The sequence below is a fragment of the Piliocolobus tephrosceles genome, chromosome 5 (assembly GCF_002776525.5).
Source record: "Piliocolobus tephrosceles isolate RC106 chromosome 5, ASM277652v3, whole genome shotgun sequence".
Taxonomy (NCBI): Eukaryota; Metazoa; Chordata; class Mammalia; order Primates; family Cercopithecidae; genus Piliocolobus; species Piliocolobus tephrosceles.
In genome coordinates, this window is record NC_045438.1 from 53,926,575 (window position 1) to 53,942,132 (window position 15,558).

Sequence of the window (15,558 nt, forward strand, 5' to 3'; positions counted from 1 at the left end):
TTTTTTCAAGATTTTTAGTTTCTTTGCGCTGGGTACGTAATTCCTCCTTTAGCTCTGAGAGGTTTGATGGACTGAAGCCTTCTTCTCTCATCTCATCAAAATCATTCTCTGACCAGCTTTGATCCGTTGCCGGCGATGGGCTGTGCTCCTTTGCAGGAGGAGATGCGCTCTTATTTTTTGAATTTCCAGCTTTTCTGCCCTGCTTTTTCCCCATCTTTGTGGTTTTATCTGTCACTGGTCTTTGATGATGGTGACGTACTGATGGGGTTTTGATTTAGGTGTCCTTCCTGTTTGATAGGTTTCCTTCTGACTGTCAGGACCCTCAGCTATAGGTCTGTTGGAGATTGCTTGAGGTCCACTCCAGACCCTGTTTGCCTGGGTATCAGCAGCAGAGGTTGCAGAAGATAGAATATTGCTGAACAGCGAGTGCACCTGTCTGATTCTTGCTTTGGAAGCTTCCTCTCAGGGGTGTACTCCACCCTGTGAGGTGTGGGGTGTCAGACTGCCCCTAGTGGGGGATGTCTCCCAGTTAGGCTACTCAGGGGTCAGTGACTCACTTGAGCAGGCAGACTGCCCCTTCTCAGATCTCAACCTCCGTGTTGGGAGATCCCCTGCTCTCTTCAAAGCTGTCAGACAGAGTCGTTCGCGTTTCACTGGCTTCTACTCCTTTAGCTGAGCCCTGTCCCCAGAGGCGCAGTCTACAGAGACAGGCAGGTTTCCTTGAGCTGCTGTGAGCTCCACCCAGTTCCAGCTTCCCAGCGGCTTTAGTTACCTACTTAAGCCTCAGCGATGGCGGGCGCCCCTCCCCCAGCCTCGCTGCTGCCTTGCGGTTAGATTGCCGCAGACTGCTGTGTTAGCAAGGAGAGAGGCTCCGTGGGCGTGGGACCCTCCCAGCCAGGTGTGGGATACAATCTCCGGTGTGCCGGTGTTACAGCGCAGTATTGGGGTGGGAGTTACCCGATTTTCCAGGTGTTGTGTGTCTCAGTTCCCCTGGCTAGGAAAAGGGACTCCCTTCCCCCTCGCGCTTCCCAGGTGAGGCGATGCCTCGCCCTGCTTCAGCTCTCGCTGGTCGGGCTGCAGCAGCTGACCAGCACCGATTGTCCGGCACTCCCGAGTGAGATGACCCCAGTACCTCAGTGGAAAATGCAGAAATCGCCGGTCTTCTGTGTCGCTGGCGCTGGGAGTTGGAGACTGAAGCTGCTCCTATTCGGCCATCTTGCTCCGCCCCCCCATTACTTATTTTTCTTTATATTTGTTGATATAATTTTAGATTCCAGAATGAATTCTAATAGGTAACTTTAAAGGGAAAATTGACCTTTATTGTAACATTATTTTCATCAAATCACTAATATGACAAGAATACAAAATCCTGAAAATAAATTCAAATTTTCTAAGTTAAAAGAATTGAAAGTGTTTATATATACTCTAATATATATGCTTTAAATATATAAACTTTTAATATGCTATACAAATATTATACATATGTATTTACATCTTATGCAAATGTATACTTTTAGTAAAAGTATACATGTATATTAAATGTATGTATATATTGTGTATGTTATATATACATGCATGTATAATATATTGTATAGGATATATGTATTTATGTATATATACATATATACAGCACATAATACATTGTACATTAGATATATAAAATATATATATACACACAAATATATATTTCCTAATACAAGTTATTGAAAGATATTGGATTTGAGAATGTTAAAGCAAACATGTCATCTTAAATATCTGCCAAACAGGAGAATCTAGAAGATTGAAAAACTTTTTCGTGAATGACCAAATAGTACTTATTTTAACCTTTGAGAGCTGTGCAGTTTGTTGCAACTATCCAACCTTGCCGTTGTAGCACAAAAGCAACTATAGAGAATACATATATGATGAAATGTTTTTATGTTCCAATAAAACTTTATTTATGTACACTGATGTTTAAATTATATATAAGTTTTGGCCAGGTGAGGTGGCTCACACCTGTAATCCCAGCATTTTGGGAGTCTGAGGCGAGCAGATCACTTGAACTCAGGAGTTCCAGACCAAAACTTGGCCAACATGGTGCACACCAGTGATCCCAGCTACTCTGGAGGCTGAGGCACAAGAATCGCTTGAATCCAGGAGGCGGAGGTTGCAGTGCACCAAGATTGCACCGCTGTACTCCAGCCTGGATGGCAGAGTACATGAGACTCCGTCTCAAAATAAAATAAAATAAAATAATAACATATAATTGTCGTGTCACAAAAAGTTCATTTAATTTTTTTAAAACATTTAAAAATATAAACACCATTCTTAGCTTGAGAGACATAAACAAACAAAAACGAATTAATGAAGAAACAAACCAACAAAACCCAGAGGGGTCAGTCTATCTAGCTCACAGCCGGTAGTTTCCAGACCTCTGATCTAGACTCACCCACTCAGGATGACCATGGGAGACACTGGCTAGGTCTCAGGACTGGAGGTGAAATAGGGGAAATTAGGAAGGTAAAACCATCATACAAAGAGGCAGAAGAGGATAAGCTTAGGCATTTAATCCATAAGAAGAATATGGACCCTCTATTAGCATATTGCACTAAAGAAAAAAAGGCAAATTTGGATTTCTGCTAATATCCTGAGCTTAAAAATCCCTTCCATCTAATTTCCTTGCATCCACTATGTTTGAATTTAGAATGCCTGTTTTATTTCCCTGCTCTTGGTTCTGTTGGTTATAAAGGGGAGAGGGGATGCCAATATTTTTATGAGCTGTCAATGTCCATATCTGATCTGCTAGCATCAAAATGGTGATAGCAACAATTAGGGAATATTACCAATTCTAAATTGAAAGAATGCGGACTCAAAATCAGACAGTCTATCTTCCTGTCTCGTATTTATTATTAACCACCTGAGCGGCAAAAATTACTGAAACTTTCTGGAGATCGGTTTACTTTTCGGTAAAAGAAGGATCTTGAAGATTTTTCTACCCATATAAATGAATTATAGTTCCCCTTATTACAAACACCACTTTACGAAGAAGGCGTAAGGCAAAAATAAACGTTGCCAGAAATGTAGGCAACTTATGGAAGAATATGTCAAAGTACAGAAAAGACAGATTTAAACAGTAAATTCACATTTGTATTTTTGTATTTGTTTACTAAGTTTTATGGTAACGGAGAATTCAGGATAAATTCAACTGCAGTACTTTTTTTTATGTTTATTTTTTCTGTAAGCATCCATAAGTTAAGCCGGTTAAAGGACCTCTGGTTTACAATTCATTTCCTTGAAAGAAAAGAAAAAATAAACACAATTTTATAAAATCTGTGAATTAAAACTTTGAACCTGCAGATGGTGCTATGGTTCCATTTTCAAATTGTTTTGCTTTCTAGTTCAAATTCGTAAGAGAAAATGCAGTTCTTTGATTAAGTTTACTTTTATTCAGAGGTAATAAAATTGAATTATTTCTTTTTATTTTAGTTTTATTATTATTATAATAGAAGCAACTGTCTTTTCTATTGAAAACAGCTACTCTAGTTACTCTTTATAAATGCGAAGTGCTTGCCTAGGCCAAATAATAATCAGCTTTACATCTTTTATGTTTAAAATTTTTCTTCTTATCATTCAGCAGTAATTTGTCTGTGACCCTCAATTAAGTTGCTTTGCCATTGCTGCTCTTAAATAAAATTGATTCACTAAGAATTGTGTGATGAAGAGCTAAGGATAAAAACATTCCATATGAGAACCATTTCAACCTCTAGTTTGTAATAATCAGGTAAAAAAAGATTTCCTGGAATTAAGCCACAGGAACTCTGGCTTAAGTCAGAGCTGTCAACTGGGAAACAAATTTCCAGACATTTTGAAATTTAATTCATTTAATTTTTCTGGTAACTGGATTAGAAAATATGATTAAGCATAGCAGGATAGTCTTTTACTGGATCAGTCTGACTTTGAGTGAAGCAAATAGGCACTAAAATCTTAAAGTAGAAGAAAGAGGACTGTAAAGTCATTCTTTCTTATGAAACTTACAAACAAAATGTAAAAATAATACACATGGCAGAAATTCTTTAACATAAAAGGAAAAATGGCATTTTACTCTGTTGTTTAGGAAATTTTTCATGTGGCTGCATTTTTACCTTAAACTCTGATTGAATGTGTACTAAGCTACCTTTTGTTACAAATCCACAAATAGAAGTGAAGTATTTATCAAAGTACTACATAAATGTTTTTCAACTAATTATTTGAAGCCACCTGTCAAGTGATTGAATCAGAAATGTTCCAAACTGGTTTGAGTATGTGTGTGTGCATTGGGGGTGAGGGTGAAAAACTAATTCTACATTATGCAAAGACTTATAAAAGTGATGAGGAAAACCTTTAAAAAGAAAAGATAATTAAATTCCTTGAGGTATACAGTCTGACAACAATTTATTTTTTAGATCATTTGACACAGTGTATGTAAAAGTGCATTGGAAATTGTGCCTTTTTATACAAATATGAAATAGCACTCTACTGCTTTGTATACAAATATGAAATAGCACTACTTCTACTGCTTTGTACAGCAGTGTGCATATCTTACTATCTTAGAGACTTTCTGAAACATTTATCTTGGGATTAGTTTCAACAAAAAGGAAATGTAATAATAGAAAGGCAAAAATTATCTCTAGAACTTTTAAAGTTAGGATAGATTTCAAGAAAGATTAAATCTGGATCTATATGAATAGCATAAAAATTAAAAATATTAACAGAATTGATATTTGGTAATAAAGTATAATTACACATTTATAAGCATAATGAACATAAGTGTTTGTTGCTTTCTGCATTTGTTTCTACACATGAAATCTTTATTTTCTGAAGGAATCCCAGTGGCCATGGCTATAACACTACAATCATTTTCTTATTTCACTACAATTAAGTAAAGGTTAAAACATTTCACATTAAGCTTGCTACTTTGTTTGTTGAAACAAAAGTAAATTTCCTCTTATCTTACGTCTTGAAGTTACTCACTATAAACTTATATAAATTAGACATAATGACAATTAAGTAAGAACTTCAAGCACTATTCATCCCATGGCCGTCATACTGTGACGTCTTTCAGAGCGCTTTGTGATTGCTCAGTCCTAAGTATAAGCCCTATAAAATGATGGGCTTTGAAATGCTGGTCAGGGTAGAGTGAGAAGCACCAGCAGGCAGTAACAGCCAACCCTCAGCCATTGCTAAGGGCAGAGAACTGGTGGAGCCTTCCTCTTACGCCCAGGACTTCAGCACCTAAGACAGCTCCAAAACAAACCAGAGCAGGCAGCTCCGGGGGAGCACGAGTGGGCAAGGTAAGTGAAAACTTTACCTTTACTCTTCTTTTTCCCTCCTGCCTCTGAAACTTTTCTCACAACATACTGAATTTTTCTCTCTATTGAAAAGAATTGGATAGTGCTCTGCTTTTGCAACAGCAAAAAGACAAGTTTCTCAAGTCACCTGGTAAGGATAGAAATACTTCAATTTCTCTCATATAGATAGATTTTCTGAATTCTTTTGTTTGTAAGATGCTTTACCCTGCTTGCTGTTTTACTGAATACTGATTTTTAAAAATAATTCATTCAAATCAAGTTTACTTGTATGTAGATTTTTGACTGAAAAGTTCAGTGGGCACATTTGCTTTTGAAATTTTCAACTTATTTTTACAGTGCTTTTTTCCCCCTATTTCATATGTTGGTTAAGTGAATCTAAGATGCATTTATTTTTTGCCTTAAGTTTAAATTCTGTAATTTTTATAGGCAGCAAGAGAAACAGACCTTGAATTCCTAAATTTTTAATCTAGAAACTAGAAATGAAATGTGTAAGTTGATTAAATGCAAGAAATGCAAGCTTTACTTTTAACATATATTTTCCTTTGATGGAAAAATTCATTTCAGTGACAATATATGATTCAGTGATATTTTGAGTATTAATATTCACTACTGAGTTAAGATATTCAAATTCAGGTGTAAGGAAATAAGTTTCCAGTAATATCAACAATTGAAAGAGGAAAAAGTAATGTATATACAAAATCTTTAAAAAATTATATGTATATATACACATTATATTTATACATTTGTACAAACACGAGCAGAAGAATTATTAAATAGATGATACCCCAGTCTTATATTAATCAGATACTGAAATCTTAAAACAAAGAAAATCAATGTCTTGAAGCTTTTTCCTTTGTCAAAAAATACACTAAGCTTGGGTGGTACATCCCTGTTATGAAGAGACTGTTCCCAGGGTTATTTCCAGCACTATAGAAGTATGGCATTCAATAGATACTGGGGCCAACCATGTGCCCAGACAGCAGGTGAAAAGGATTCTACTTTTTATTCAAGTACCTGTCACTGAGAGAAATATTGATTTTTGAATGTATCATCTTGCAATTTATCTCTTTCTACAAGATGAAAATTACTCTTTACAAACTCTTCAAGAGCCATTGAAAATTACTGCTAGGCACTCAGAATTACCTTGCTGGTGACATCTTTGGTTGGAAGAACTAAGGTGATTCTCTCTCTTTAGAGGCACAGAAATGGACACTAGAAATAAGGCCCAGCTTCTTGTGCTTCTGACCCTTCTCAGTGTGCTGTTCTCACAGACGTCGGCATGGCCTCTTTACAGGGCACCTTCTGCTCTCAGGTAAGTTCCCTTTCAATTCAGACATCTGAGCATTCCTTCTTCATCTAAATGGGAATTTCCTATATGTTTTGTTGGACAACTGAATAGTATAAATTATGTATTATTTATTTAAATTTTTGCTTGATGTGTTGAGTGAGAGGTGTTTGTCAACATCAGGTCATTCTGAATCCTGGAATTCACTTTCAGGGCATGAGAGACACTGTCAGTGATTAGTTTTATGGGCTGAGTGGATCACATTCCAAACATGGTGAAAGGAGGCTCTGACTTTCTTTTTATTCGAAACCAATTTTAGATGAATAATAAGCCTTTATCCATTGTTAAGTCAGTTCAATTTCTGGTGGAAAAAAAGCAGTTTAGTTGCCAACCACATTTTAATTTATTTTCAAGATTAATCAGTAAATAATCATAAGATTAGCGGTTGATTAGTGAAACATGTATAAAATGTTGCACAGAAATCTATCTAGGCAGAGTCAATTTGTCAATATTAAATATGGGGTAATTGATCTATTGAGATACACCCCCAATGGGTAAATTTTGGTATACTTTGTTTGAACCATAAATCCTTAGTTTTTTTGTTCTATATGTTATATCATATATTTCAAATCTATAAAGTATAACACAACTCATATTTAAAACTTTATTAATGTATGCTAAAGAAGTAAACAGTAAATGAAAACTACATTAGCTTGAATTTTTCTTTCAGTTGGAGATATGGGCACCACTATATCTCCAAAGGAAAAATAATAATTCGGTTTTTTTTTTTTTTTTGCTTATTTACTCATTCTTGATTTTTTGATTAAGGTAGACTTATGCTCAATAGAGAGAACAACCTCTTAGCTATTAGTGTTCTCTGTGAAATCTGTTTAAATACAGCTCCTGTGTTGCTTTGATAACTAAATAAAATGGTTCTATCTGAAGTTCTATCACAGCAGATGAACAATCATAAGAATGCTTACATTCTTGTTGATTGCTAAGCTTCAGATCCACAGAGGACTACTTGTTAGTGACTCCCAACTCCCAAATCGCTGAAAGATACACAAGTGTCCAGGAGATGACATGCTCCTTGGAGGTTTGCCCTAACAGTGAAAATCTGCACACACAAAATTATAAGAGTTGCCAGTAATTGAAATATGCAGGCATCTACAAATATAGTCATATTCCATGTATGCATATGACTCTTCTTAGTCCTTCAGTGTAACATTGTACATCCCTTATTAAAGTTGTGTTAATACATAAGATTAGAAACCAGAAGGCCCCATAAAATTTATTGAATTCATATTCATCTTCATAGATGAGCTATTCATCTATGGAGACATTCTTTGAACTTTGTCAATACAGAGAAATTTATCATGCCAAGGTAAATGTTTGAAGCAAAGCTTGAGGGTCTGGAGAGAGAGAGAGAAGCAGTTAATACTCCATTCTTCAGAGATGTTTGGAACAGGTGATACTGAACATCACCAAATACATACATTGTTATCAGTTCTCATTTAATATTAGTTTTTTCCAAGTTTCTATTTTGCATAAAATCTTTCTACATGTGGAATTTGACTTTGCAAAGTGAATATATTCTTGGCATAGTAAAGTACACCAAAGAAGTACAGTTTGCTTAATGCTTAGATAAGATTGAATTAAGTAGTTCTTACGTTTTGTATATTCAGCTTATAAAAGTCATATGACATCTACTTTGTAGGATAATAGGAATTTCCTATTTATGCTCTCATTAACTATATGAGTCATTAAGTCAAATTATGCTATTCTCATATTGTGACTGGGTAATACTTCCCAAGAGTTTAAGTATCTTATTTTAAATGGTTGCAGAACCACTCGCACTGTCTTCTGAAAAAGAAATGTATTATACTTCTCATGTAACTTTCCCTATCAGGTTGGGTGACAGACTACCCTTTGAGGGAGCAAATGAACCTGATCAAGTTTCATTAAAAGAAGACATGGACATCTTGCAAAATGCATTAGCTGAAAATGACACACCCTATTATGATGTATCCAGGTGAGTTTATTTTTTATAAAACTATCCAGTGAGTTTTATTTTAGCAAATGTATTTAAGAATTACAAACGTGCTAATTTTATCTCACCATGAAGCTATTCCGATAGCAAAACACTAGAGGTTTCCATGTGTCATGGCTTCACTCATCCTGATTTATTGCAGCTCTTAAAGCTGTACATGATTTTCATACTGAAAGGTTGTAACAAGCCAGGATGAACATATCATTCACTTCCATTCTGTTGCACATAATTCCAACATCACAGATTGTACCAATTCTGATAAAACTACAGCATTTAACATTCCAGTGATGAAGAGTTGCCGAGGAGTTTTGTCTCTATATAAAGAAAAGGTATCTGACAGAGCTGTTCATTCATAGAACTGCTTGTCTGAGCATCATTTCAAGTACAGACTAAGTAGCTCTACAGGACTTGGTATAGACAAAGTATAAAAGGTTCTTCATTTGAAAGAGAAAAGGTAGAATGATAGGCTTTAATGCCTTCTCTATCTTAAGAGGTTTTGTTTCCAAATATTTTGGAAAAAGAAAGAAAAAAAGCTATACTGGGGTTTATGAACTTTCCAAAATCAGAATATTTTCCCATTGTGTATGTCTTTATTCAGTGGGGCAGACGCAAAGCACCATGTACAAAGAGCAGCTAATTTAAATAGATCATATTTTTACACCAATATTTCTTAGAACAAAAGTAGTTATAAAGATTCAGCCATGAAGGAATATTGAAATGTGCTTCTAGAAATGCCTGTTTCTTTAATTTTTCAGTGTCTTGGGTTAGAAATACAGGGTATATCTTGATATAAGTGGCTAGAAGATCTCTTTTGTTAGGGAGTTAAGAAATCTCCTTTTGAACTTTAGTTTTAATGAGAAGCTTTCATAATAAACCCATAATTTTTTGTTATTAAATGAACCATAATAATATTCTAGAAAGCCATTTACAAAATAATAGCTATTTTTTTCTTCCGTGTTTTAGAAATGCCAGGCACGCTGATGGAGTTTTCACCAGTGACTTCAGTAAACTCTTGGGTCAACTTTCTGCCAAAAAGTACCTTGAGTCTCTTATGGGAAAACGTGTTAGGTAAAGAAACTTATTATTTTTATAAAATGTGTTATTATTCAACCTGAATATTGTATTTTCACTCTTAACAAGTTATTTACCTTGTTTGAAATTGAAAACTCATTGATAATGTTTAATTTAGTTAAATGAAATAACTTGTATTGTTCAATAACATCTATCAAGCCCATGGATTAAGACGTTTTCGTAATATCATACTCATTGACTCCAGACACACGTTTTTGTCAAGTAGCAATCGTTTACCAATCTGCAATCAAATTGAACAAGACTCAGTAAAACAATCAAGAAGACATAGGATAGATTGAGGTAAATGTTAAGGTCAACCATAGAATATTCCTTTTACTTCCTGCTCAAACTAAACGGAGAATGCCAAATGGCTAACAGTCAAATATTTAGATGACGCTGCTCAGGGTAGTATAGCTTCTAAAGAAGTAATTATGTTTTTTTAAAAAAAGTTTTCTCCCAGTGGCAGAGCACAACTTCAGCTATCCTCAAATTTTTATTTTTGGATGAATTATTTGCTCAGTTGTACAGAATGTGTCATAAAACAGTCCCAGGTCGTGCCAAAATATGGCAGATGATTCCTTGCTTCTCCTTCATCCTCAGGTTTAGTTGTATTTTTCTTTTAGTCTTTTTATGATGGAAAATTAGTTGGGAGTGGGAATTCCTTTTTATGTGGCTCCAAGAAACTTGGAACATGTGTGTATTTATCATTTCCTGTGAAAACTCTTTGATTTCCTTTTCCTTGTGTTCCTTAGCAGTAACATCTCAGAAGACCCTGTACCAGTCAAACGTCACTCAGATGCAGTCTTCACAGACAACTATACCCGCCTTAGAAAACAAATGGCTGTAAAGAAATATTTGAACTCAATTCTGAATGGAAAGAGGAGGTAAAGAAAAAGAGCTTGCTAAAATGAGAAATCATGACTGACTTTCAAAATAGAAGCTGCACATGAAGACCTCCTTATCTCACTATCTATACTACATGAAGCAGTGATTCTCAGCCTTGGCTGACATTAGACTACCCTGCAGAACTTTAAAAATACCAATGTCTGGGCCTTCCCCCAAACCAATTGCCAGGAAATCAGTGTCTTCCGTGGTGTGGCCCTGGGCACTCATTTCTTTAAAGAGTTCCCCAGTTGACGTTACTGTACTGCCAGGGTTAAAAATGATGACTATAGAGACATCTAGTCTGAATCTAGGAGCGAGTTTCATCAAAAGTGATGATTTTTAAAATATGTAAAGCATAGTCAATTGCAATTTGGTAACATGTGGAACTCACTTCATATGCATATTCAATACTCTTATTTAATCAAACCATTAGGTATTTGTATATTTAGATTCTGTAAAATCAGTATCTCTCTGTGGTGTGTAAATATCGGACACAATACATAAACAGTGTAGTGTTCTGTCTTTTAATTCCATTTGTTTTTGTTTAAATGATGAGTATTAAGGATAATTCTGTTTGGGTGTGATCAGACAAGATGACCTTCTTTGCCCATTACAGATGATAATTCTGTAAGAATAATTTTAGAAACTCTAAGATTGATAAATAATTCATAGGTAGTAACAAACTTCAAAGGTAATTGTTTAGCCCCCGATACACTTTCAGAGCACAGAGAACAGCATAGTCGTTATGTTATAATGGTTTCTTTAGAACCTTTCTCATCTGAGAGCCTTAATATGCACAATGTTTTTCTGCTCTGCAGCAGTGAGGGAGAATCTCCTGACTTTCCAGAAGAGTTAGAAAAATGATGAAAAAGCCCTTTGGAGCAAAGCTGATGACAACTTCCCAGTGGTGGGTATATTTGTGCATTCCTTCTGTATTCTTATGGCAGTCTCTGATTATATAAGTAGCTAAGAGTCACTTAGTAAGAAACATCTTAGGGTTAAAGTTTCTCATCACGAGACCTCATCCAAGACAGACACTCCTACAACAGTGGACCCCAACCCAGTAAACAGCTTAGAATGATTCATGCAATTTTTTGATCTCATAAAAGAGAGCACTCACAATAAGCAAACGTTTTGAGATCTGAATAGTGTTCTTGGTTTACTTGGGGTTATTTCTACATTTGTATCAAGATAAAAAAACAGAGGAGACTGACTCAAACTGACAAGAAAAAAATGGGCTTTCCTTTTGAGGATCAACCCATGCTGCTTTTATTAATTGAAGGTTTAGTCCCATAATTGACTGTTAGCACCTCACTTAATTAAGCACAGGGAAATACCACCAAATTAGAACATGACCCATTATCATGAAAATATCAGGGCATTCTGGGTCTAATATTCCTTGAAACATGGCAAACTTCATACAGCAAAAGTAAAATTCAGCTTGTTTTACCTGTAAGTTTGTTTTACCTACGTGACTCCAATAGCATTCTCTGTAAACTTTTTTTTTTAAGCAGAAAAAACATGGATAGACTTTTTTCTTTGTGAAGTAATAAGCTTGCTATCAAAATTGATTTTATATAAATGTGGGTTCAAGACATATTTCTTTCCTGAGTTATGTCACATTATTATTTACGTTAGCTCATAAAAAATCTATAATACTGGGCAAGTGCTTAAAGAAATTTCATGCTGTCACCATATGAAAGGTTAGCAGATTTTAAAGGGCTATGGAGTAAAATATGTTTGGCTTTGTGGGCCATCTAGTTTCTGTTATAATGACTTAACTCTGCTATTGTAGCACAAAAGCAGCCACAGTTAGATGTAAAATGAAAAGGAGTGACTGTGCTCCAATAAAACTTTATTCATAAAACCTGAAGGCAAGCCAGATTCCAATCCCTAACTAGGTTAAGGAGATTAAAATCACTCATGCTCAAACTAAAGGTTCATGGCCTTACCTCAGTTCCTGATGGAGTTATCTAAGGTTTTCAAGAGTCATCAAGAGTGGACATGGTGTCTGGGAAGACACCTGCCTAACTGCTTTTGTCCACTAATTACCCTCCGACCTCTAAGAGAAAGGCAGAGGTAGGAATGTGACTCACATAAACTCCTTATCTTTTATAGACATTTCAGAGAAACAAGTTCCTTTGCTCAAAGAAGAAAGTTAATTACATACAGCTTTTTGAAAGAGTGTTTATAAGAAGTCTTCTCCATCAAATTAAGAAACAGAGTAGGGACTAAAATATAAAGGAAAATTGATTAATCACATTGTGCTTTGTAAATGGTAAGATCACTTACGAGATTCCATTCTCCATCCTTTTCTTTTTTAAATGGGTGACTTTGGACAAATTCTTTGAAGAGGAAATCATGTGGGTCATCCATTTGTGAAAATTACAAGTGAATCATTAATAATGGTTAGTTAGACATCTTTTCACATTCCAGTTCCTCTCTGATAATCAGTCCTCTAGAAGCTGCTCTCTTGATATGTCCCAGGACATGATCCCCTGCTACGGGCTGCTAACAAGGGACAAAGAGAAATAAGTGTTTATCAGATAAATAAATCAGTGAATGAAACTAAGATGCTAGAAATAAAATATATTTTATGCCTAAAACAACAATTTTTTCTTTTTCAGAATTCTTGAAGGAAAACGATACGCAATATAATTAAATTTTGAGTTCTACATCAGTAATTCAAGAAAAAAACTTCAATATCCAAACCAAATAAAATGTATTGTGTTGTGAATGTTGTGATGTATTCTAGCTAATGTAATAACTGTGATGTTTACATTGTAAATATTATTTAAGAGTTCTACATTTTGTCTTTAACTCATAAAAAGCCTGCAATTTCATATGCTGTATATCCTTTCTAACAAAAAAATATATTTAATGATAAGTAAATGTTAGGTTAATTCCAATTATGTAAGACTTTTTTGGAAGAGTAGTAATAGAGCAAAATTGATGTGTTTATTTATAGAGTGTACTTAACTATTCAGGAGAGTAGAACAGATAATCAGTGTGGCTAAATTTGAATGTTAAGCAGATGGAATGCTGTGTTAAATAAACCTCAAAATGTCTAAGATAGTAACAATGAAGATAAAAAGACATTCTTCCAAAAAGATTTTCAGAAAATATTATGTGTCTCCATATTTTATAGGCAACCTTTATTTTTAAAAATCTCAAATTTGGATTGCTAATCACCAAAGGCTCTCTCCTGATAGTCTTTCAGTTAAGGAGAATGACCCCTGCTTCTGACATTGAACCTTCCCTTTCTGCTTGTGTTAAGTATGTGTAAAATGTGAAGTAAATGAAACAGTTGTTCAATAATAAATATTTTTGCCATAATGACTCAGAATATTGCTTTGGTCATATGAGCTTCCTTCTGTGAAAGTACATCTAAAGACATAACTATTTTTCCAAAATAATTTTAAGAAATCAAATAGAGAAAATAAAGACCTTTGATTATCACTGCAGATAATTTTTTTGTTTGATTCTTTTATATGATTCAGCAGTAACTCATTTTAGCTCTAAATTTCTTGGCACTAGATAGCTTTTGTGGTATTTGATTGTGTGCAAGTTCTAAAATAATGGTGGCTTAAATAAAAGAGAAATTTCTTTCACACATAAGTCAAGAAGAAGATGTTCGGGTTATTATGATGGTTCTGCTCAGCGAAACCCTCAATAACACACACCCCTTTCATCTCATCCCTCATCTCCAACGGTGTGGCACTATTCCTCATGATCCAAAATTACAGCTAGTGTTCCAGCCATCATATACGCATTCCAGGCAACAGGCTGTAGGAAGAGGCACAGAAAAAAGGGAGCAAATAGTATATGCCAGTTCTCTTTGAACTGATATCTTATACTAATATCCCCTTTACTGGAACATAGTCTTATGGCCAGTCATTTGCAAGAGAGGCTGGGAAATGTAGTATGTTTTCTTTGTTTTGTTTTTCTGGGTAATCATGTACCCAACTTAAAACTAAGACTCTATTAATATAAAACAAGGAAAGAATAAATTTATACAGCGATTAAAAAAAATTCCAGGCTTGGATCTTAAATTCTCATCCAAAAAGCTTAAACAAATAATAAAGAGAGTAAGAGTCAGAGCCCAACCATTAATGAAGCAGCATTATCCCCAGAAGGCAAAGTTTTGCTTGGTTTCATTTGCTGCAATTAGGACAAATGGCTACATCGGGAGGAACTAATCTTAGAACTACCAATAATTGCAAAGCAGTTTTCACAAATTGAAGTAAATTGAGCTTCTTGTATCTCTTGTTCTTATCTGATTCTTCAAATTATTACATATTTATTAAGTGACATTTTTATGAGAAGCACTGCAGTGAAAACAGATAATTTCTGAGTGTTAAGTGTACATAAGAAGCTTGTAAAGATGAAATGGAACCATAATTTGAGTGTGAAACTAAAGAGTTTTAATTTTATTTTATTAATATGAATCTTGTCAATGTATTCCCTATTGCTTCAAGAAATTCATTGAAGAAATATTCACTGAATGATTATGATGTGCTATGTAGCTATTTGAGAGATTGTTCTGGGCTGAGGGAACAGCAAGTGCAAATGAGGGAACAGTCCTGGCATATCTGGACAGGAAGGAAGCCTATGTGGCTGGAGCAGGTTGAGCTGGACAGGGACTGAGTAGGAGAGGAGGTCAAAGAGGTTACTAAGGACTGGACCTTGTAGGGCCTCACAGGCCACTGTAATTGTTTGTGAAGTGAGATGAGATACTGCAGAGTTTTGGACTGAGGTGTGATATTTTCTGAACTGCATTTTAACAGGATCTTTCTGGATACTCTAATGGGAATAGAGTAAAGGAGTGCTAAGGGTGGAAGCAGGAGGACAAACTAGGGGGCAAGTGCTATACATCAAGTGGCAGATGATGGTGCCACCAAGGCAGAAGCACTGGAGGTATTGAGAAGGGGTATCTGAAT

The 15,558-nt window shown here is 35.2% G+C and overlaps 1 protein-coding gene across 3 annotated transcripts; it reads left to right on the forward strand.

The window, feature by feature from the left end:
• The first annotated feature begins 5,146 nt into the window (after nucleotides 1-5,146).
• On the forward strand, nucleotides 5,147-14,087 carry VIP (vasoactive intestinal peptide). Of its 3 annotated transcripts, none has more exons than XM_023205850.1 (7): nucleotides 5,147-5,309; nucleotides 6,523-6,639; nucleotides 8,522-8,644; nucleotides 9,626-9,730; nucleotides 10,486-10,617; nucleotides 11,437-11,525; nucleotides 13,246-14,087. In XM_023205850.1, the coding sequence occupies exons 2-6, from the start codon at nucleotides 6,533-6,535 to the stop codon at nucleotides 11,480-11,482; spliced, it is 513 nt and encodes a 170-aa protein (XP_023061618.1). In that variant the 5' UTR covers nucleotides 5,147-5,309; nucleotides 6,523-6,532; the 3' UTR covers nucleotides 11,483-11,525; nucleotides 13,246-14,087. The 3 variants fall into 3 exon arrangements, with proteins under 3 accessions (XP_023061618.1, XP_023061619.1, XP_023061620.1); XM_023205851.2 differs by having other exon boundaries at nucleotides 10,489-10,617; nucleotides 13,246-13,961; XM_023205852.1 differs by having other exon boundaries at nucleotides 5,195-5,309; nucleotides 10,489-10,617; nucleotides 11,440-11,525; nucleotides 13,246-13,470.
• The last annotated feature ends 1,471 nt before the right edge of the window (nucleotides 14,088-15,558 follow it).

Bases quoted from the DNA above. Each gene is read 5' to 3' on its own strand.
- VIP (XM_023205850.1), top strand. From the start codon at position 6,533: ATGGACACTAGAAATAAGGCCCAGCTTCTTGTGCTTCTGACCCTTCTC. The intron at 6,640-8,521 runs GTAAGTTCCCTT...TTTCCCTATCAG, and splicing joins AGGGCACCTTCTGCTCTCAG to GTTGGGTGACAGACTACCCT. The intron at 9,731-10,485 runs GTAAAGAAACTT...TGTGTTCCTTAG, and splicing joins CTTATGGGAAAACGTGTTAG to CAGTAACATCTCAGAAGACC.